General features: G+C 38.1%; 1 protein-coding gene across 2 annotated transcripts in view; it reads left to right on the top strand.

Annotated features, from left to right (window-relative positions):
* Window positions 1-10,707: 10,707 nt before the first annotated feature.
* cpne5a (copine Va) overlaps window positions 10,708-24,750 on the top strand; it is a 129,561-nt gene continuing 115,518 nt past the window's right edge. For both annotated transcript variants that reach the window (XM_047368827.1, XM_047368816.1), the window contains exon 1: window positions 10,708-11,323. In XM_047368827.1, coding sequence (XP_047224783.1) covers window positions 11,214-11,323 — 110 coding nt within the window. In that variant the 5' untranslated portion in view covers window positions 10,708-11,213. The remainder of the gene's footprint in view (window positions 11,324-24,750) is intronic.

Raw genomic sequence — 24,750 nt, 5'->3', positions numbered from 1 at the left:
TGTTCATGATTTCTTGAGCAGAGTCAAGGCCTTGTTTGGTGTTAGAATAATTCATGTCACACAAAAGGTGTTCTCATAAGTACAGTATTATAATTCAAACATGCACACTGTGATCTGTCTGTGTTTGTGAGGACCAATCAGACTGACAGAGGGAAAGATTTTGGCAGGTCTCCACTTTTTTATTATCTGTGTAACCTTTTAGGGTTATGATTTAAAAGAGTTTCATGGGAGACCATGAAGATGTGATATTAAATTGTCATGACAGGCAGGTCAGTAGACAGTGTCTTGTAAATGTATTCATACCCTTAAAGTTTTCTACATTTTGTGTGGTTGCAAACACAAACAATGTTTTTCATATGGATTTCATATGATAAACCAACACAAAGTAATGTGTATAGGAAAAAGGATGGATATATTTTTTAATTCTTCACAAAAAACTGCGGTGTGAATTTGTATTCAGCTACCCTGAGTTAACATTGTTTATAGCCATTCTATTGTAGCTCTGGCTGTATGCTTAGGATCATTTTCCTGGTTTGAAGAAGAGACTCTGCACCAGTCTGAGGCCTTTTGCAACCTCTAACATGTTTTATTCCAGGATAGCGTTGTATTTAGCACCATTCATATTCCTACCACCTCTGACCAGGTCCTCTGGCCCTGCTGGAGAAAAGCATTGCAACAGCACTATACTGCCAACACCATGTTGGGAAGGTGTGGTCCGGTTTATGTGCATGTTTTCAATACACATATTGATTTACATGTGTTCCTTGGTCTTCATGATGCTGTTTGTTCACTAATGTTCTCTAAAGAAACACTGAGTCCCCCACGGAACAACTGGCGTTTTAGTGGGGAACAGGTGAACTCTATTTTCTCTATTTAGGTGACTTCAGCCAGTTGATTGCAGTGGATTTTATTTAGGGGTACCAGGGCAAATGGGGCAAATACATGTCCCACTTTTTAAATCTTTGTTTGTAAAACTGATTAAAACCATGCATTGTTTTCTTTCTACTTCAGTATCATGAACTACGTTTTGTTGGTCTATCGCATAAACCACCAAAAAAATACAGCCTCTTTTGCTACCCATTTTGTGTCTCACTCATCAAGAAAAATGATAATTATAATGCATGCACAGAAAAGGAAATTAATTCTGTTGCATGGCTACAAGTATTTATAACTTGTAAATGACTTCTACAGATCTAGCAACAAAGCCCAGTTTTCATGCAACCAAAGTTTCTGACGCAATCCACCACATCTATTGTATTGCACAAGAAGCTGCCATTCTGATTAAACTACAATAGCAACTGACACTGCAGTTGGAACGAACAATCATCAGAGTCTTTGGACAAAATGGGAAGAAGGTGTGTGCGCTTTTGGGATTTCAGAAAAGCTGCTAATGTCTGTATTCAGTCCATTAATTATGTGGTGCTTTCTCTAAAGCACCCGTTGTACTGAGCAGGTGGTTTTGAGCACGCTACATGTGTTCACCGAACATAATATGATAGGATGAGCCCCCCCCCACACACACACACCCATTTTAAATATGACTACATGCTTGGCAGAGGGCAACCAGGCCTGAACCTCCACAGAAACAATCGGAGCAGCAATGGGAGAGAAAAACATGTGACAGGCAAGACAAACGCACGTCGATGATCTGCCACAGGATGATGGCAACTAATTAGAGAGTTTTCTCTTCTGCTCAAAGGGCTGTTTGATGAGTTACAGAACTCAATGAATATGTATACGGTTTGTGCACAAGGATGGTTCGATCTAGGTCAGGGTGCTACTTGATGATCAGTTGTCTGAGAAGCGAAACAAGAAGGCACATGGCAACAACACTATTATGAGAACCTCCCAAGAGGCACTTAGATGTGTGCAATATTAACTTTTCCAGATTATGTCTCTAACAAGTTTGGCCTTCATGGGGAGGTGTCAGATCCTGCTGAATGACTTCTCCTGGGAATATTTCTGTCTGTTACAGTAATTGGAATGATGTGATGTGTGAGTGATCTGATATTTAACATAATGGAGTCCTATAAGTCCTATATAAGCGTTGAGATAGTCTTATTTTTATAAGAAAGTTGCAAACCGGTTTAAAATATAAATTTTTATATTGTCTTCCTTATCCAAGATCGGGTTGTGGATGTATCGGGTCCAGGAGGGAACCCTAGACTATTCTCTTCCCAGCTGTAATAATTAATGATTACAAAGAGCAATCATTGTTACTATTACTAATGTATCTCTTAGATACATAGGTCCATTGCAAAAAACAGATATATTATCACCAAATGTATGAACGCAGACAGCTAGGATTGCTATTCTGCCCTTTCTGAATGAAAACACCATAAAACTGTAGACCCATACAAAAAAAAACAAAATAAACATGTTTCAGATTAAACATGCTTGCATGCACAACCACGTTTCTGTATATTGCTATATACGACACAATTAGCACGCTCAATGTAATGCTAAGAAGGATAATGACAAGACTTATAGCATAATGGTTACATCTGTTTTAGTAATTAGAATGAACAAATACTATGTACAAGCCCAGGCGTATACTTCCTATGCTCTGCATAAAGGAATAGCTATTTTTCTTTATTTGTTAAACTTTACCTCTGTAACTGAGCTCGTACGGCAACACCATTAGGTTTCACTTGTTTCATAGCCACCAGTTTTATGGAGTTAGAAATGAGTTTGAATTTACAGTAAACAGCTGTAGCAGAGTTAGTCTTAAGGGGAACATGTGATTACATGGTGGTATAAAGTCTCAGCATGCATGTGTTTGGGAGGTGTTTGCTTGGACCATCTAAATTACAAGACCCATGAATAAAATACTATTGGTTAAGTGTTTGAAAAATGAGAGAAAGGGTGAAGTTTGCATTCAAGTGAAAACTTTGCTTACGTTTTTTAGCCCTTTCACATTCCTCAAAGTAAAACCTTTCATTTGCATCAAATTTTGCTTCAATGACTGAATTATTCTTTTTTTTCAGTGCATAAACTTCTAAGTTCGTTCTGACTATTTCTGCTTTGAGATCTGAGGTTTTTCCTGCATGAATCCTGGGACATTCTCAAGATTTTTATGAAGTTAAGATCATTTTTGTTAGATGTGTGACAGCACAGAAGTTGTGTTGCTTCATCTTCAGCTTACTAATTACTAATGTAACTGAATTTCCACATGGACATACAATATTTAGACAAACTATGATGTGGTTAAAAAGTGTAAATATTTTAATAGTATACTATCAGCTCAGAGAGAGCCTTCTTTACAGTTGCGGATCCAGCATTGACCACTGCCTGCTACAACTCCCCACAACCACCTCCACCCACCCCCCCAAGTCATTCCTGCAAAACAGCAAGACTGTAATTTAGTGCTCACACCGCCCCACTTCTAATGTTGTCCTAGGAAACTGTCCATGTTGTCCATATCAAAACTTACATTTCTTCTTTGTATAATAAATATAAGGCAGATCTGAAATGATTGCTGAAGCAACATCAAATCGGTGAACTGTTTTAACCTCTGTGTATTTTTTAATTTCATGCTTTTTACTGGTTTATGTGGTTTCATTGGGTCAAGTATGGCTGCCTTTAATCTTTGCTTGTTGGTATTATGCATGGTTTAAGTCTTATTTTTTGTTTTTAGTGTTATATAATAAACTTGCCAATTTAGCTTATTTGCTGAACCCGGCATGTTTACAGGATCTAAACATTTTCATTAATTTGCATTAAATTAAATATTTAAAAATGATTACTCTCTTAGAAATCTGTTTATGAGCTTGTTCTAAATACAAACTTGAAGTTTTGACATTGATGATGGAGAAGGAGAGAAAGGAGTGTCCTCCTTCCTGCTGTCACAGCTGCCTAACCAACAGATATGTCAGAGGACATGAGAGAAGACCCGCTCATTATTTTCTTTTATTAAAATGTCCCTGTATGTCTTACCATCGCTTGCAATAACACATGGGAATACTGAAACATTATACGACTTCATGCGTGACAGCTTTCAATAAATCTTGCGATTCGTTTCTTTTTTTCCTCTTTAGGAGTAAAATGATTTGAATGAATTAGCTCATGTTCTGTGTTCAGCATTTAAAGCAAACCTGTGGGTTTATAAACAGGTAGAAAGCACATGCAATTGAAATTCTCAGCCTATTATCATTCTCTAGGAGAATGTCTGAGATTCACACCATGAAAGGATTTCATGCTTTCATTCATAGCAGATTTCATGCTTTCATTCAGAGCAGACAGAGCAGGTCGCAGACTGAAATACCTCCACTGTGCTCTACAATAAGGAATGTCCCCACTTCATGGGATGGTGAATTTCTGTCTCAACATAATGAACTCCCTGACAGGGGAAGTAAAACAAGGCAGAATCCTGTCACTGCTACTGAAAAAAGAACAAAAAGACACCACAACACCTCAGTTCTGTGGTGGTGATTGCGGGGGATGGCTGCCAGAAATCCATTTACTGGTGTTCAATCAATGCAGCAGCTGAGTCTCTGCACCACATACATGCATACACACATCTGGGGAAGTTAGGCCCTGAGATCCTATTTGCAATGGTCAAATCCTACCTCCTTTCTGACACATGGAAGATGAATGAGCCAGAATCTGACACTCTTTCTCCCCAAAGGCTCAGCAAACCCAGCTCACATCAGTTCAGCTCAATTGGATGGTGCAGTGGAGCAGCAATGGTCTAAACACCATTTCTCAGTCGAGTTCAATTGTTCATTTGTACGGTTATGTATGACTTGAGAGCTACGGGCAAGCATCATTGTTCCAGAAGGGATTTAATGGTCCTGGTTTCTCTTTGGAGAATCAATAGAGCTGACGAACTGATCCGATGATAAATGTGTTTCTAGCTCAGAAAGATGTTGCTTCACGTGATGGACAAGGGAGAGATATGCTGCTTTCAGTCTTCCAGCTGAATGTGGCCTATTTGTGCATCACATTAAAAATGAACTCCACACACAAATCTAAAAATGTTTTTATGCATGTTCATGTTTTCTGAGCTGAAGAGAAACAACTCTGGCCTAAGAGTTGTGAGATTGTTGGGTTTGATATTTTAAACACCAACAGTTAAATGTTTTTATTTTCATGGGTATGAGGCTGCTCATACTGAGTCTGATTCGGCAGGAGTTTCTTCCTCAGATTAGAGGATAATTAAGAAATTGAAAGTCCTGAATTGAATCAAAGCTCAGATCCTGATCTCACTGAGAAGCTGTGGGGTGATTTTTAACCGGCTGCATATACTTAAACATCTCAGCTGAAAGTCAGAAGTGGGGCAAACTTTCCTTGTATCAATGTCAGAGACTGGCAGATGGCTAGAAGAAGGGTCTCACTAAAGTTATTTCGACTAAAGAAGGTACCAGTAGCTATTAGGGGGTGGGGTGTTCTTACTTTTTCCTAAGTTAGAACATGGATTTTTGTTGTCAGGCATATTTTTGATATCTCCCTGTAAAGAATCATTTTCTTTTCTACAGATAAATAAAAAAGAGCAGACATTAATGCACATTTCCTGAAAAAGAACTGAAGGTTTAGTTGTTAGTCTTTGATTTTTAACATATTTATTTTTGAGACCAGACTGTTAAAATCCCCTTCTCTTAAAATAAACAAATTCTACCAGCAAAATGGCTGCTCATCTCCGAGGGTGATGAGCTTGTTTGACTTAGAGAGCTCCAATATCAAACAATCAACATGATCTAATGAAATCTGGTTCTGTTATTTGCATGAATGAATTCTCTGTACCTCAATCAATTTGATGACTACTAAGGATTTTTTACATATATATATTTTTGAAATTTTAAAGTAAATTCTAAAAATGACAATCAGTGTATTGTATAAAACTTTAAAGGGGAAAATAGATGGCAAAATGTCAAAAACCACTTATAAAAGGTTGTATATTACAGTTAAGGTCGATAAACAGCACAGCTAAAAAATATCAGCAGTATGTCAGATTAAAATACATTTTTCATCAGCACAGAAACAGGCCCTAAAAGAAGCCACCATCTCTTTGTTTTCTTTTAAGATATTGAGTCAGCTTGCTGAGAGTTTGACTCCATCAGCTAAACTGTGTGTTTTCATAATGAAGTGTTTTTTCCGATCAAGAAAAAATAAACCAAGATTAAATCTGAGTGTTTTTAGAAAATATCCACTCGATTGCATGACTGTCCCTGGGAAGTGTTTGTGTTCTAAACAGAGACATTGCAAAGTGCAGAAAAACACAAACATTTCTCTCATAGCTGCAGTCATTTAGGAAATGTTTATTTCCGGTATTTTCCTCCACTGCACATTCGGAGTGTGCTGCTTTGCAGATGTTCACTTCAAAGTAAGATGCATGAAATGCTTCCAGGCTGCACAAAAAATAGACGTTGAAACTTCCTGGAGTGCTTTGTCTTTAATATATGCCTTTTCATAAAACCTTGAAGAGCTAGCAGCGTTTCCTCTCCACATCTCTCAAAATGTTGTCCCGTTATATCACAGCATTCAGAGGCAGAGCAAGCACTCAGATCCTTGCTTAAATAATTGCACAACCAAAGTATTGGTAGTAGGGCATGTGAATCTTTTGAGTTTCTTGTTTATAGTAGTCAGAGAGCATCCGAGAGCATCACCACCCCTCTGATAATTTACTCTGTTACAAAAAAAGGTCCTCTCTTAGAGGACATTCCTTGACTTTTTGTTTACTCTTTGATGCTGGTGGAGACCTTGAGGGTAAAAGGCAGAATGAACACAGGGCTTTCATTTGTCAGGTGGCCAGAGGTGCATAACTCTGGATGAATGTTAATGTTTCTCCATGTCGGTGGAATATGTAAGTAAGAAACTGTTTGCGAGAATGTCAAAAACTGGACCTTCACAAGCAGAAACCCCATGGAGATGTAATAGTAGGAATTACCTGTTCACTTTCACAGACATTCATTGGAAACAGCTCAATTTGTCCTGATCACTGGTCCAGATAAGGGATTCACCAGAGATGACTTTTCACTTTTACTTGACCTTATTTATTTAGAAATGTAGGGCATCTAATAATAAAGAAATATAACTCTCAAATGTACCTCGCTTAACTCAAAGCGACCAATAATAGAAATTATTCCATTATTAGCTCAATAATTGTCTCTACAACTTAGACAAATTAAGTTTTAACTCCATTTTATTAAAGTTTTTATAGGGGTTACCATGCATCAGATATGAAAGCTGAATAACTTAATTTGGAGGCTTAAGCTTTTGTAGATACGCTATATTGCCAAAAGTACTGGGTCCTACCATCAACTCAATAATATTCTGGTGTTCCACTCAATACCATGGCTGCAGGTGGATAAAGTTTGGTGTGGAGAAACCCGACTGGCCTGCAAGGAGTCCAGATCTCAAACTTCTTGAACAGCTTTGGGATGAATTTAAGAGGAGGCTTCAACTCTGGTTTTCTCATCTATGAACACACTTCTAAACCTTGAGGAAAATGTTTATAGAATAGATGAAGTTGCTATTGCTGGCAATGGTCAGTCCATCAACAAATTGAGCCTTATAGATTAAGCATAGGATGTCAACAAATTTCATGTACATAAAAAAGCAGACAGACAAATACTTGTGGCAATATATATTTCGTTTTTACTCTTTGCATATCAATAATGTATTATGACAGGTGGATTGACTTTAACAGCCTTTAATGGCCATAACTGATGTGAATTTTTAGTCAATGAGATGGTAAAGGTCACAGAAAGGGGTTTGGATGTTGTGTAATGTTAACGAAAGAAAAGAGTCGGGAAAATGTTATTTATGATCATTATCATCGATATTATTATTAGGATTTTCAACAACAGTAAATTTCTGTAATATTGTTCAGCCTTAATTGTATGATACTATATTGTAGTCTATCATATTGTTTAGGTTTTCATATTTTATCACATTGTATCTTATTGCAGTGTGTTGCATCATTGTGTTGTATTTTACAGTCATTTACCATATTGTATTGTACAGTATTATATTTATTGTGTTGTACAATAATGTACCATATTGTTTCACAATAATATGGATTGCAATATAGGGCATTTTATTGTATTGTATTGGATTAAAACTGTACAAAACAAATTTTCCCAATGGTACGTTTGAAGTTTGTGTTATATCATATAAAATTCAATTCAATTCAGTTTATTTATATAGCGCCAATTCACAACACATGTTGTCTTAAGGCACTTCACAAAAGTCAGTCACAATATTGTACTGTACTGTATTGCATAATATTGAACCAGAATATACTGTGTTTTATAGCATTGTACTTCATTGTTTCATACTCTATTGCATTTTTTCATATTATATTGTGCAGTATTGTATTAAATCATGCTGCATATATTGTTCACATTTTAGTGTGTTGTACTGTATGGTCAATTTCTATACTGCTTCTTCCATAGTGGGTCGTGGGAAAGCTGGTGCCTATGTCCAGCAGTCTATGGGCAGGAGGCGGGGTACATCCTGGACAGGTCGCAGGGCAACATACAAACCATGCACACACTCATTCCCATACCTAAGGGCAATTTAGAGACCAATTCACCTAACAGGTATGTCTTTGGACTGTGAGCGGAAGCCGGAGTACCCAATGAGAGCCCACGCATGCACGGGGACAACATGCAAACTCCATGCAGAAAGACCCCTTGCTGGGAGTCGAACCCAGGACCTTCTTGCTGCAAGGAAACAGTGCTACCAACTGTGGCACCGTGCAACCCCGCTATAATATTGTATTGCAATAAATTGCACTGTAATGTAGACATTAACAATGTAATTGAATGCTGTCTTCCAGTTATTCTGGAGTCCGTTAGCCAGGCTGACATAGTAGCAAATTGTTATCTTTCCTATACATTTAGGCAAATGTTGGCAATTTTTTTGTAAATACATATTTATCTAATATTTAGTATATGCACAGAGTTACATAAAATTATGTAGGCACTGTACTAAACAGTGACTGATTATATATTATTGCACAACTTTTTAACGTGTTTTCTTGTTTCAGACTAAATCAGTGCTGCTGACGTTTGCCATGTGGTTCTTTCATGTTACTGATGCAGAACAGGTGTGGGTGGTATCACAGCTTAGACACATGCTCTCTCTCTCTCTCTCACACACACACACACACACCCTTGCCCATATACACTGTACCTACCAAAAGGGTTCATGCTGCTGTAATTACACTCTTGCCACTGCTATAGGAAGCAGGGTGGCTGCAGGTGGGAATGAAGGAAAACTGCTCAACAGGCAGCGATGAACATTATGCTGCAGGGAGCTCAGAATCAACCAGCCAAGGCCACCACCAGGCCTAATTACAGAGCGAACGTGAATAATAATAAATCAGCGGTCTGTTGGTCCAAAATACTCTCTGCCATGTCAGTCTTAGTCTGAGTCAGATTTTCCACAATGCTTGCTCTGGAGCTGATGGATAGCCTGTGGCATGGATCCCATACAGATTCTCAGGCTGAATGTTATTTATATGTGACCTATGTGGGCGTTTGTCTACGTGAAACTTCCACATGTGACAAACTGAAGGATTTGTGTGTATTTGTCTCTAAATTGATGGTTTTGATATGCTACTTGGAGTTTCCTATTTGAGGCAGGTAGATGTGCATCTCATTAGATTAGAAAATTATTCAAAAGTTATTTTAATTTAGTAATTGAAAAGTGTAACTCATATTTTTTATTTGATTGATAACACATAGAGTAATATATTTAAAGCATGTATTTATGTTAATTACCAGAAATTATGCGTTTTTCGGAATATTAAACTATTGCAAAAGACCATTAAAAATGTTTTAATGTAGAAATGTCAGACTACTGCAAAGTATGTCCATGTGCTGTACAGTGTATGTTCTGAATACTTGGTCTCGGTTCCTTTTGAATAAATCACTGGCGGGGTTATGGTTATTGCTCATGTCCTGGATACGTCTGTGTGTGAGGTTTGGGGCTCCAACTCTATCCACATCTTGAGAATCTCTCTCAAACTATATGCTTCACAACTCTTTCAAGACTGCAATTACACCTTTTCTACTGATGTGTTTTCTTCCACTCACCATTCAGTTAATATACTTAGATACGGCACTCTGTGAACAGTCAGCTTCTTTTGCAATAATCTTTTGTGACTTACCATCCTTGTGGATGGTGTCAATGACTGCTGCTGGGATTGTAAGATTGTAAGGCCATAACGTACTATTTCTGTATTAAAGGTAATTTTTAATATATCTTATATTAAATAGAATTATTCTAACAAACAGAATTTTGGGTGAACTCAATTCCCAATATTTTTTTTAATAATTTGCTAATTACTTGTATGATTGATTATAACGAGTATTAGGACTTAGTTGGCAATATGCTACAAAATGTTTCCACAGCCACTTCTGATGGAATCTGTTTTACTTCATACATATGCAGGAGCACACTCGATTGTGGCAGTTTAAGTCTGAATTAGTCTTGTGGCAGGTTTCTCACCCCTGCAGGTTATTAAATCAAGAAAACTGGCGAGGTAAAGAACTGAGGCTGTAGCTGCAGTGGTTTGAGGAGCTGTCCAGATGCTGAAAGAGAACCACGCAGCCTTTTCAGTTCATTTCAGAAGCTGGTTACTAAGGGGCTGGTTTTATTTTCAGAAAGGGTTATTATGAGATTTTATTGAGAATCTCAGAATGACATTAACTCACGAAAGGAGGGTTTATTCCCAGGAAAGTCTCCTGTCTTTTATTTCACATCGCGCTCTCGAAAGCTGATTGAAAATAAATTCACCTGAGATTTAGTTAGTTATTTTATTGGTTTTATTTTACAGGATCTTTCAACTAATTGAGACAAAAATTACGACCAGTGTGCCAAAAATCAGAGTCAGCTACAGCTCTGCTTGTGGGCTACAGCTGGAGAATGCAGGCAGGAGGGGTGGAGTTCACTGCATTTACTTTTCAAAGCGCCTCCGTCTCAGACAGAAGAAGCTCATTCTGCGGAGTTTGAACTGATAGGTCCTGGCATTTGATCCGTCCCACCTTGCTTCAAATCAGTCGCCTCCCTGCCGCTGTTACTGCTGTCTCAGTTAAACTTTCCATGCTGTTGACCGTCCAGCGGACCGCATCCAGGAGGTTTGTCTGGACCGCGCTCGCTCCTGCTCGCTCGGCTGCCGCGCTCCGGTTCTCCGTCCTCGGCTCTCCAGGTCCAGCAGGACTCACTCACACGGCCACAGGAACTGGCCCGGGTCTCCCACACGCATGGAGGGGGACGTTATGGACAAGGTGGAGGCCACGGCAACGGTCTGTGACTTCGACCCCATGAGTGGAAGCATCCCTGCCACCAAAGTGGAGATCACCGTGTCCTGCAGGTGAGCTTCGGTGGAGCTGTGCTTGCTTGTGCGCTTGGAAAGCCGCGCGTTATGGTTACAGTACACTGGATGATATCCTTGGGTAGTTGCGGGTAACAGTTTATTATTTGAAACTACTGCTTACATGGCACATTTTAATGAAAGATATCTTCAAAACGAGTTGGGGTTACAACGGTGTAGGAAAAGCAAGCCCAGATGCGCATGCATGCAAAAGTAAACATGTCAATTTTTGCTAAATAATGGCGCTTAACCAGCTTTAGAGCAATCTCTGTTCACATTATTTGAAACCACGCAAATCGTTTCCACTAAACTTTTAACTAATAATGTGTGTAGTTTATCTAAAATATCATTCAGATGATCTCCTTGGTTTCTGTTTCATTCACCGTTAGTTTAAAACGCCTCTGTGCGTTGTGGTCGCGCGCGCCTTGTCGCGTGCCAAGCGCGCAGAAACCATCATCCGTGAGTTTCCTGCGCATACCAGAGAGATTTCGTCCTGCGTAAAGCAATGCCAAAGCAGATTGTCTCAAAGGCGTGCAGAGATGCGCCAGCCATTTTATCCTCATAAAACCTTAAAGAGATTCAAGTGTCACTTGGATAGGGTGGGGCTGCGGGTGGGGGCGCTTTGACATAAAGCAAATTGGTTCCCTGAGTCGACGACTGAACAATGTGCAACGAGAACTAATGATTCACAAGGAACGCTGATATTGTTTGGCTCTGCAATGTTTTTACAGTTGTGCGTCATTTAGTCCACAATGAAACGCAATGTTCCGCTCTCTGAATCTCCTTGCTGCGCACAGTGTTACTTCTATGTAAATGAAGAAGGAACTGCTACAGGCGAGGGATTCATCAACCAAACACAAAACATGAATTATTTTACACACTCTCCGTTATTGTTTCTGTATAATTCACCCAGATAGGCAAACAATTGTTTCGTTGAAACCAAATGTAAATAAAAAAAAATCATTGAAACTGTAAAGCTGGTTCAGAATTGGTAATATATCTTACCTTGATTTTAAGTTATTTATTGTGTTTTGAAAAAAGTTTCGGATGAGTGGAAGACAGCCTAGATATCGGAAGTTTGCTGTATCGCCACATGCCACCCCACAAGGTTATACCATATTTCTTCTGACTTGAAGCATAATATTAATGTTTTAGAGAGCCCCAGTCAGAGTCTAGACTTGAATCCGATAGAAAATCTATGAAGGGAGCTAAAGATTAGGATGATGGTGAGGAGACCTTCCAACCTTGGAGACCAAGATAAAAATAGTCCAAATACCTGTGGAAACATGCAAAAGATGATCAGCATTTAACAGAAGGGGTTGACTGCTGTAATGCCTATGGAGATGTTATCACCAATGATTGAGAAAGGTAAAATCATTTTTGAAATGCCGTTTTTAAATAAAATCTAAATGAAAACAGATAATTAATTGTTGTTGATAATCATTTACATTGTTTCATTATCTTTTTCTGTCTCACTTCCTGTCACAAATAAACTTCTTAGTTTAATGAAAATAATAAAAATTTTAAATCTCACAGGAGTATGAATAAGTTTGGGCTTAACTGTATATAACCAATCATAAAACTCCTAAAACTCTCTTCTGGTGTTTGCTGTGTCATTCCAAGATTATTAGTGGCCTCCAACTTGCCACACCATCAAGAAAATGTTGCCCCTGTTTTAACTTTGTTCTTGCCATGATGCTCTGCTGTTTCATAGTCAGTAATTTCCTTCCAAACCAAAAACGTCCTTCTGGACACAGTTTGTTGGAGGAGAAAAATGAGTCCTCCTTTCACTGGGTCTTGAAACGCTGTCTGCTGAAGACAATGCCTTCAGGTTTTACATGTTCTTTTTTGTGACTTGTACAGATAGCTACAGTCTACCCCCCTGCGTCAAGGATCCAGGTTTGTGCAGACAGGTGAAGAGCTGAACACATGAAGTACACAGCCATCAACTTAGCAGAAAATCTGTGTTCAGTCTTCCCCCTGGAAGCGTAGAGAAACAATGGGTATTATGGGTATTATGAGTGAGAGAGGAACAGGCTCCACAACCCTGTGTAATTGATTTAGTAAGCCTGAAAGCTCTGAGATTGCAGAGCACATGGAATTGAACCGTGCCGTGCTGCCCTCCAGGCGTTCTTATAACCCTCTGCAGATATTGCAGCAAGCCCCCCAACCCCCGACAAACTGGAGGGACAGAAACAGACAGGCGCTTATCAAAACAAGCGAATATCGCTGTGATAGCATATTGTTTCCTGTCTATGCCTCTGATTGGTTTTGCTTGCAAGTCAGCCAGTGAGCCATACCTCAAGTGTCAACCTCAAAGCTGGAAGAACGACTCTCCAGCTCGCTGATAAGATGGCTCTTCACACTCAAGTGGCACCTCTTCCTACGTCTGTCTCACCAGTAAATCCAGTATAGCGTGTTATAGGGCCAGTGGTCCTTTGGGGCCTGATCCCACTTCTAAGGAATGTGTTCATTTGTTAATATTTAAGCAGCTTTAATGAACATTTTATGTATTCCCCATGTGGTTTGCCACACCATGTTTATGAGCAAGGCAGTATATGTGAGTCCTACTGAATTGAAGAATGTGCCCTTTCTATATCTCAGCATACCAGACTGTCTCAGAGTTCCCATGTATAATGCCTTTGGGGAAACTGGGGCTTTACTTTAGCTCTGCTGCTCCACTGTAGAGCACCCGTTTAGCTATGAATGTTACAAAAATGGCGCCAGAGCTTAATTTAAGAAAAATATATTTTTCTCTGCTTCACTTTGCCTGGTTAGAGGACACATACATACATCCACAATGTTTCTAATAGCTGAAAATGTAGGTTTTTATATTGATCAGACTGAAGGATGGATTTTATAAAAATAAGTCTGAAAACTCAGACTCTGCCTTTTGTACTAAATGAGGATGATGAGTCTTGCATTTGTCCAAATTTTAAGGTAAGAAAATATCTTAATAATTCAATAAGATGCTTGGGGACAGTATTAAGATATTTGTTTGAGTGCAACAAAATCATCAAGCACCAAAGCCACAGCCTGACACTTTTTTTCTTTTATTGTCCCCTTAAGGGTATTAAAACACACAACCAATATGCTTGTTGAAAGAAACAGAAGCTTCGGCTGAGCTCAGCCTCCCACCTGAAATCGTAAACATGAAACTTCATCAGCAATCCCCGCCATTTCCAATTTCACTGAGATGAAGACACCCCATCTTGATCTTTGGTGTATCGCTAGAGCTCCCTTCAGCCATTCAATTTGTGCAAAAGATTGGTTAGTGTGGCATTGCGTCGAATCTCTGCATTCCAAAGACAAGCTTTGGATCTACATTAACTCAGCCAGGCCAGTCTGTGCTCCTGAGGGATTCATTACCTGCTGAAACACACAAAGAGGTCACATGAATACCTGGGTCCTGATACAGGAGAGCTCCGCAGGCACACAAGGCCACTGATTGCTGTTTCCCAGTATCTAATGAAAGCTTGTGTCTTGCTTCTTCATCTCTGCCTGAAGCAATCCTTGTTCCAGAGGTGGGCAGAGCTAATAAAATCACCGGGTTGATTAGAATATGGGGCATCGCTGCTTAAACTATGAGATACTATTTGAAATGCAGTTCCTTGGAAAATCTTAATTCCCCTTGAAATTCTTTCACATTTCAGCATGTTGCACTATAAACGTCAATGTGTTTCATTGGAATTACATGGTTGTGTCATAAATTTGGGTTCAGCCCCCTGATTTAATACTTCATGGAACCACTTTTTTACTTAAGTCTTTTGGGGTATGTCTCTACCAGCTTTGGAGCTTATCTGTACACTGACTTTTTTTTTTTCCTGTACAACATTAATATTTAAGATTGAGATTCTTAATTGGATTTATGTCTGGACTTTGATTGAGCTATTTTACCATGAATATGCATATTCATGATTATCGTGGATATGCATCCCCACAGTATGATGCTGCAAGCACCATGTTTCACAGTGCATATAGTTTTCATGGTAATACGCAGGGGTAGTTTACCACCAAACAAAGTGTTTTACATGTAGGCCAGGAAGTTAAATTTTGATCCTATTTTTACCAGAGCACATTCTTCCATGCTTGTTCTGTCCCCTACAGGGCTTGTGGCAAACTGTTCACATGATTTCTTTCAACAGTGGCCTTCTTCTTGCCACTTTTCTGTGATTTCTTCTCTGATTTGTTATTTTCCTTGCCTAGTTTAGGTAATTGGCCATGTGGATCGTTCTCCTTGAGATGATTATTTAAAAATGTACTTTAAAACCTATCCACACCTACATCTCTGATCAAGGAATGTCAGGGATAATGTTCCTTGGCCTTGATAATGCCGTTTGGTCACTAGTGTTCTCTAATGGAAAAGCTGGATATATGGTTAGATTAAATTACACACAGGTGTACTCTATTTGCCTATTAGGTGATTTCTAAAGGCAATAGGTTGAGTGGGATTTTATTTAGGGGTCTCGGATTAAAGGGGGTGGAATACAATTTTACACCATAATTCTCAGATTTTAATTTGTAAAACGTTTTGAGATTCATGTGCCATTTTCCTTTCTGCGTCTCAGTTATGCACCATTTTGTTTTGGTCTATCATATAAAATCCAAATAAGATACATTGAAGTTTGTGGTTTTGATTCAACAAAGTGTGGAAAAAGTTAAAAGAGAATGATTGCATTTGGAAGGCACTGTAAGTTGTGTGATAAATTTATCTTTTATCTGAATGTGGTTATACAGACTTTAACTCTGCTGCTGTTATCTTGTTTTTAAGGATAAAGATTGTTGCTCTAATTCAGTCTCAGTTTTCCCCTGTGAGATATTTTTTCTGGTCCAAAGTTCCTTTTATTTCCCCTCTGGAGAAAGATAGTTTGAGTTAAACTAGTTTGGATTTTGCAAGAGTATAAAATATTAATGAGCCCACTTGAAGAAGGAGAGAAGTATCAATTTTCTGACGAACCTGGGGCAAGCTGTTGGATTTTATCATACAGGGTCGGTTGTGTTTGTAATCCTTTGACACATCTGTTAGGGGGATCAGAGCCTGTGAGACACATGAGTGTCAAAAAGGAGCAATTCTTTTTCCAATTTTGGGGGTGTTATGATTTGAACAGGCAAGTCTTGGAGGCTGGTGAAGCGTATAATTATACATGCACTCATGACACAGTGAAAATGAGTTTGGATCCCAAACGATGGGTTTCTGGTGGTGTCAGTGTTATTAATATCTTCTCATTTGGGATACATGACAGAACACATGGATCCCATGAAAGCAGCATTATGGATTGGCAGAACAGAGGTTTCAAACACACCTCTTTTTGTCCATCTCATCTAAAAAGGTTTTATTTGAAAAGCAGGAAAATGTAAAAGTTGGCGTATGAGTAAGAGATCAAAATATCCCCATGTTGCTCTGAAATGTCAAGCTGAATCTGTCACTATTTTCAAGAAAGCCAAAGGGTCAGCAGAGTATGTTAGAAGATTTATGTGTCTGGGGCTGGTGGCAGATCTGCACAAACAGTAACAGCCAGCTTACTCAAGTTTCTACATATGCTCACGGTGCTTCACTTGTTGACAATCTTAGCTGGAGGCCAAAACAAGCTTTGTCAGATAAGAGAGCTCTGTTTGATACATTAGAGTGGACATGTATCCAAAAGGGAGATTTCTGCCTGAGTGGATGAAAATGTGTGTACAAATTGAACCTGTAAACAGTTACATTTTACTTTCACTGTAGGGAAAATATTACATATCTTTCAGGAGTGACTAGCTAGCAAAATGTGAAATGATTCTTGTAGGAGTGCACCACATTGGATTTGTTTGTACAGAATGCAGTGTTCTGGTGATTTCAGAGTAATTTCGTAAACTGACATTGTCCATATGAGTATACAGTGTGCCCTTGCTATTCTCATCATGTATTTCTAATCTTGAAGGTCCAAACACAAACATGAAATACATTTATTTAAAAACTACTTCTTTACTGATGAAAAAATAAGAAAAGCCTTTCCAGACTACATGGAAACATTATTTATTAGTTGTAAATAACTGTAAAAGAAATGATTTATATTCCATTTTAAAATATTTACCTCATGTATATAAGTATGTAATATCTTATATGTTACGGTGGCTGGGAAAAAATACCAGGCTTTTGTATTGTAAATAAGGGTTGTGATCACAACTTTCTCTGGATTTTACATTTTGACAATGATCTTCTGTATTCTCCATATATAAACAAAAACAAACATCTACTCCTAGCTAAAATCTTCCAAAACATTGTGGGAGAATGTGTTATGGTCTGTGGAAACTAAACTCAAAGATTTGCGCCACAATTCCAAAAGGTGACCACAGTGAAACAGGGTGGTGGCAGCATCATGGATGGCTACTTTTTGTCTGACGGAATGGGGGTTGTTATCAAAGTAGGATAAAATTATGAAAGTTCCAAATAAATAAGAAGTATCTGAAAACTGAAGATATTTATCTTTTTCACAATTACAGGGGGCCCAAGCCTACATCCAAATAAACCAAACAACTAATTTAAGAGAGGGAAATAAAAATATTGAAGTAGTTGAGCCAGAGTCTACAACTAAATCTGACAGATAATCTGTAGGGTCACCTGAAGAGATGTTCTCACAATCCTCACAATCTGACCGGTTTGCATTTTTTTACGGGCAGAGTTGACAAATTTTGCAAAGTCAAGAAGTGGGATAGTGATGGGCTCAAAAAGACCAAATGATAAAATTAATTATTCTATACTTTTGAGAGCCACCCTTACAGCCTGATTTTAAGCTCGTCTGTTATTTATTTTGATGTTTTCATTGGAACATGAAAAATCAGTTGCTATCTTGAGCTTTGAAGGCTGCAGTGACATGCAGTGCTTAAATTTGACCAGGACACTGTCACTTATTCAACATACATTACTCAACTGGCATTCACAGTGGTCATATCATTATTTATGATAGGAAACACCATAAAACCTTTGAGGCTGATGAGATTTTTAAAAACTCTACCTATGGGTAATTGTCATGTCGGGTAAAGTGGCTGCAGAGATATTTTTTTGTCCCTGAAAAGATTTTTTTTAAACCTTCTTGCTTTCGGAAAAGAAAAAAAGGGAATAAAAGCTCTACAGCTGGGAAAATTAGTCCTTAAAAGGCACTCAAGCTTAAATGTAGAACATTTCCATCACAGTTTTGAGTCCTCAACATCTGCACATGTCTGTTATGAACATCTGCCTCTTTGGTATGCGCAGAGATAAAAGTGATCCACATTTAAATTTTCAATTAATGTAAAAGAGAAATGGCAAATCAATGTATTTGATTCATGATAAAACATTTTGTTGAAATGTATTTTAAAGAACTTATCCTTAGAGTATGATCATCTGAGTATTTGTTGAGAAATGACATACAAAATATATTCAGAGCCCATCTCATGTCAGCATGTTTTCCTTACAGTGGACTTCAATAAACTACATTAATGAATTTACACCAGTTGAGCTCAGTTTGACACTATGTGAAACTGGCAAGAAGACAAAATCTTTTAATTTGTGTCCAGAGGCATAATATCATCTTTTTAACTGTCTAAAGATGTTTCTGTAGAAATTTGACAAACACAGAATGCAGCACTTAACGTCACATCTAACAGAGAATAGTGCTAGTTTAAATTAGATGCTTTGTGTGTGGTGTTTAGGACATAACACCTCACAAAGACTTGGGATGTTGTACAGCTAATTTACTTGGAACTGCCATATGTGGTTTCCCGCCCTGTGTTCTTGTCCTTTTAGTTACTGTTTCAAACTATTCACACATTAAACATGACGTGGTTAAGGTTAGGAATTCATCAGGGCCGAACTTGAAACAGAAGCTGTAACACATGATGACTCTGTCCTCTGGGCTGTGCAAGCTAAAGGTGTTGATGAATGAACTGACCCTCGCATTAAAATGCATCACTTATACATTTATACTCGATAGCATAAAAACTAAATGGGTAAATCTCGTATTTGTTTGTTTCGCTTTTAGATTTAGCACAAATTATAGGCCCGTTAAATATTAATAATTACTGTTGAGATGTAAAAAGTAAGCTATTTCCATTTTTAGCACAATATACATTTACAAAAATGGACCAGTATGATCTATACTATCAATTTGGGGCCAGGTAAAGTGTTTCAGATGTATTAAAAGTGTGTCATGCATCCTTGGTACCATGATTTTCCATACAATATATCTTTCTCTGTTCAGAGAAAAGAAAAAGATGAGAGGAAATGGCTTTCAATTCAAAGGAGAGTCAATGCAGAGTGCCGTACCAGGGATATAACTCCCATATAAAATCAGGGGGCTTTTCCCAAAACCCACACCTGTCACTGTGTGCAATTAGAAGTAATATTATTCTTGGGTCAGACATAAGTTCTGCTGCACAATCCAGTCTGAACAGAGAAGTCACAGTGTGTGTGCATACTCATTTATTATAATCAGCAGAACAGCAGGTTTATGACGGAGTTTCTGCCACTGCTCGCAAGATGGCTACCCAGGGAACACTCTGGGGCAAGTATCGCCAGCTTGGAGAGAACCCTGGTTAAATGTGAATTATTTAACAGATGGAGAAGTAGAAGAAGACACCTGGTCCCCACCCAGTGAAAGTTATCGGCGTTCTGCTAATAGAAAACACCAGAATATGTTTTGATGAAGGTGCCATTTTTTGTGCAAGATGTAAATACAGGATTAATCTGATTAATGTGACGGTATCCTAGGATTTAGGCTTACAATACAGGCGCAGATAATTTCTACTCATAAAACACATATCAGAGTTTATCGGTTGTTCCTTTGATTTATTAGCTTTAATCTCAGAGTTGGTGCTTCTTACATCTCATGAGGTTGTCTGCATCATCTGTTGCTGATAGTTTTAGCTTTTAAGAGTAGAAACAGGATTCTTCAGTCTATGTAATAGGGATTTGTTTTACTTGTAAAGGGGTTGGCCAGCTTGCGCAGCAGCTTATACTTCCCCTGTTTGCTTTTTTAAACTTTGGCCTCTAAGAACCTCCTAAGGGTGTATTGGACAAAAAGTGGACCTATTGACGCTGTGAAGCTTGAATAGATAGACAATGTGCGTCCTCACTTAAAGGAGAGAAGGCCTAAGGGCAGGGGAGTAAGTGGAGAGCCAGAGTCGACCTCAAACCGCAAACCACCCATTACACTTTCTTTTTTTTCCCTATTTAAAAACCTTATTGGTTTTTAAATGGAAACAAAAACCCTCCAATATGGGTGGAGGTAATTGAAGAGCCAGATTGAACAGCATTTACCACCACTCTCCTATGAATTAGAAGTAATTTTTTCTCTTTGTTTAAGGGGCTGAATTCATTTCTAATAATTTGTTTCCTCCCTGGCTGATGTCCCAAAAACATTTCTTAATATTTTGTTAATGTTGACAGGCTTAGAAAAGCCTGCAAGAATACGTACAATAGATTTAACAATAGTTGCTCTTTTCATATGCAGTATACTTTTCAAATAATGCCTTATTGGCTGTAGTTGTAACATGCTCTTTAAGCTCCAGCAAAGGAATAAAGCCCCAGCAATAGCCATTGCAGGAACCGTTACATTTAAAGGCACAAGTGGATGAGGTGTGTAAACAACATATTTCTCTTTTTATTCAAGCAGCATTACCTAACATTTACATTTTTCCTAAAGCCCAACTTTTATTTTGAGTACATACATTTATTGGAGAAAAATCCCATGCTTTTATTGCTTTCACAAAATCATTGGTAGCTCAAATGTCGGCACCAGCTTCAATTCTTATGAATTAAGCTTCGATTTTAGGTTGATTAGACCATGAAAGTGCTTTTCATTAGTAATCCGTCTTTTTCTGTTTCCCATGAAGCATAAAAACCTTTAGAAAAAAATTAAGAGATGACTGCTAGATTTGTTTAAAATCAACCCGTCTACATCCATAACAACCACCCTTTGCAGTAATTTAGATCTGAAAACACTGCAATTTTGTTATTGTGGTTATTTTAACCTGGTCCTTGTTTTGCAAATACATTTTTGAAATGGCAACATTTTTATTTGACATTTTTTGGGAAGAATCAGTAGTTTATGGAATAAATAAAAAATGTTTGTTTTACTTAAACACATACCTTGAGTAAATGTTTTAGGCTACCCATCTAAATCAATAAATTCAGGTATTCTAGTCACTTCCATAGTAACAGGTGTGTAAAATCCAGCACCTCATTATGCAGACTACTTTTGCAAACATTTGTTAAAGAACAGGTCAATGCTCAGTGAATTCAAGCGTGATAGGATGCTCTCTTTGCAGTACGTCAAATTGGGAAATTTCCTCACTACTAAATATTCCACTATCAACTGTGGTATCATAATAAAGTGGAAGACACTGGGAAAGACAACAATTTATCCACAAAGTGGTAAGCAAGGTCAAATAATAGAGCAGGGTAAGGAGATGTTAAGGTGCATAATGAAATTGCCAACGTTCAGTAAAGTCAAAAGCTACAGACCTTCAAAATTCATGTGGCCTTCTGATTTGCTCAAAAAATGTGCATAAAAAGCTTCATGTAATGAGTTTACGTGGTCGAACAGCTGCATGCAAGCCTGACATCACCAGGTATTGTAAAGCATGCCTCCACTGAACTCTAAAACAGTGGATATATTTTCTCTGAAGTGATTAATCAAGGCTTGTTGTCTGGCAGTCCAATTGACGAATCTGGGTTTAGAAGTTTCCAGGAGATATTTTGGACAATTTCAGGCTCCCAAATTTGTGGGAACATTTTGGAGATGGCTCCTTCCTCATCCAGCATGACTGTGCAGCAGTGCAGAAAGTCCATAAAGACAGGGATAAGTAAGTGTGGTGCAGAAGAACTTAACTGACCTGCACAAAGTCCTCATCTCAACAAGACAGAACATGCTTGGTAAAAATTCTAGCAGTGACTGTGAGCCAGGCCTTCTCGTCCAACATCAGTGTTTGACCTCACAAATGTGCTTCTGTAAAGCGTGGGCAGCATTTTTTCTCAGTGCATGAATCGGCAACCGCAATATAGAGGTGGACTTATGTTAAGGTTTTTTGCACATTTCAGCAGTGGTGACAGTAAGTGTAGAGGGTGCTTTAAATGTTAAACTTCTCATTCATCTATTAGAACTCAACAAGCCAGTCAGATGAAATGGGAAACTGAATTTAGGGACTATAGACGTCCAGCGACCATCAGTTTGAGCATACAGATATAATTAAGCTGATGAAGAAATTAATTAAAAGTATTTTTTTCTGTCTCGAGTGAAATTAATTTTAATTTGTTTGTTCTACAAGCAATTATCCAGAGAAGCTAACTACATATTGAGTGCACAAGTTAATAGAAGTTTCACAAATTCAGTGAAATGTAGGAGTAATAGAATAATTGGCTATTTTCTTTAAAATATCTGAAATGAGGTTGTCCCGCTGATGTCAAAAGTGGCATGGCCTGAAAGGAGTTTTAGAAATGAAATGCACTGCTAATAAGAAGTTACTGTATCTAATTATTTTTGTCCTACTTTCAATGAACTTGTTCTCCATGAACAAACTTCTTGTGTAGCTTTAAAGATAATGATCTTTTTTTATTCCACAAGGGATTCTTCAGAGGAAGTAGTTAATTTTTGAAATACACAGCCTTTAGTGAAATTAGAGTGATGTCAATACTCATCATGAGGCTCAAATAAAACCCTGGTCATGTGCGCAAGACACTGGATTTACTTTGTACTGCTTTACATAATGAACCAACCTATAATTGCCTTAAGGAATAAGTTGTTAAATATGACCATGCAAAGGTGCATGAAGGTCTAATTGGATGTCATGTTTTGGTGCTTTCCTTGCTTTTAGGTGATTCACTTTCTGCTTTGGGAGATGGGATAAAGAGGGGCCTAATTGTCTGGAGCTAATGGACACCAAACAATAACAAGTGGCCATAAAAAGGCATTAAGTCACGGATAGTTTTGTTATTTCCACTGATAATTACTCTGACAATTTCGCAACTGTTGTCAGGTCAGCCCAAGGCTAACAACCAACAATGTTGCATCTATCCTATCTTTCCTATATCCCCTAGTCAGAAGATTTTATGTCCAGGAATGCAAAATTACAAGTTCATGCTTGGAAAATGCTTCTGATTTAAAATATCAAATAAAATGATTGAATATAAAATAGTTGCATTCTGTAAACCTTCTGTCTGCAATATTTTTGTACAGTCACATGAGAACATGGCCCTGTTAATTGGGCAAACCTATAATTTTGCTCGACTGCTGTGGTCGAGCATGCGACTCATGTATGGAGACATTAGTCCTCTACACGGCTTTCCCTGGTTTAAATCCTGGCCCTGGTGAGGTTTGCCATATATCTTCCCCCCATCTCCAACGCATTTTCTGTCTCCCTCCTTTCAGAAAACAAAATAACAAGAAATAAAGGCAACTAGTGCAACAAAACATAAAAAAACAGAAGAGGAAATAAATAAAGGTAAGGAATAAAAATGTATACAAAATGCAACTGAAACCACAACAGTGCTGCTGTTGGGTCTGGCTGTATTTCAATTTTCTTCTTAGTCAATTAGCAGATGCTTTTATCCAAAATGGGTGATGGTGGAAAAACATTTAAACTTTGTTCCAATAAGCGTAATGAGTGTTACATTTACACAGTAACAGTCAAACAGCTGCTGAAGCATAAAGTGCAGATTTATTGTGTTAATTTACACAACAGAAAGCATTTATTGTCATTCAAAATAATAATGTTAGGAGTGCTGCTACTACAAAGAATGGTCATTGTTGAACACAAAAATGAGCAGCCACTACAATCAGACAGCACAATGACGCTTGTTGTTTGAATAATTCTGAAGTCGTTTTTAAGATTTTCAACCAGGCTGTTTTAAGGCTCAGACTCAGAATGTCCTTTATTGCCTTTGTCACAAGTACAACGGAAATGAGAAAAGAGCTACCTGGTCAGTGCACGAGCAATAAATAATTTATGGAAAAATATAAAAATAGAAGCAGTTTGTTAAAAAGATAAAATAAAATCACAAGTACACACATTCATACTGATTGCGCATTCCCAATATTGTATATCCTTTACATTCATCTGTGTTGAGTTTAGCTATTGCTGATGGATAGAAACTGTTGAATCTGCTTGTCCTTGCTTTAATTGATCTGTAGTATCTGCCTGATGGTAACAGCTCAAACAGAGCGTGAGAAGTGTTCTTTGTGATGTTCTGGGCTTTTTGGAGACAGCAGATCCTGTGAAGTTCTTCAAGTGTGGGGACAGGACAGACAAGAATCATGTGGGCCATGTTAATAACCCCATGGATCCTTTCCTCTGAGCCATTGTAGCTGGTGTACAACACACAGATGCAGTAGGTCATTATGCTCTCAAAGAGTACCAATAAAAGGACACCAGCAGTCTCAGTGTGATGTTATTTTTCCGAAGAACCCTCAGAA

This window comes from Girardinichthys multiradiatus, chromosome 1 (genome assembly GCF_021462225.1).
Source record: "Girardinichthys multiradiatus isolate DD_20200921_A chromosome 1, DD_fGirMul_XY1, whole genome shotgun sequence".
In the NCBI taxonomy this organism is placed as follows: domain Eukaryota; kingdom Metazoa; phylum Chordata; class Actinopteri; order Cyprinodontiformes; family Goodeidae; genus Girardinichthys; species Girardinichthys multiradiatus.
Note: the sequence above shows the minus strand (reverse complement) of the source record. Positions and strands in the feature narration are given on the sequence as shown.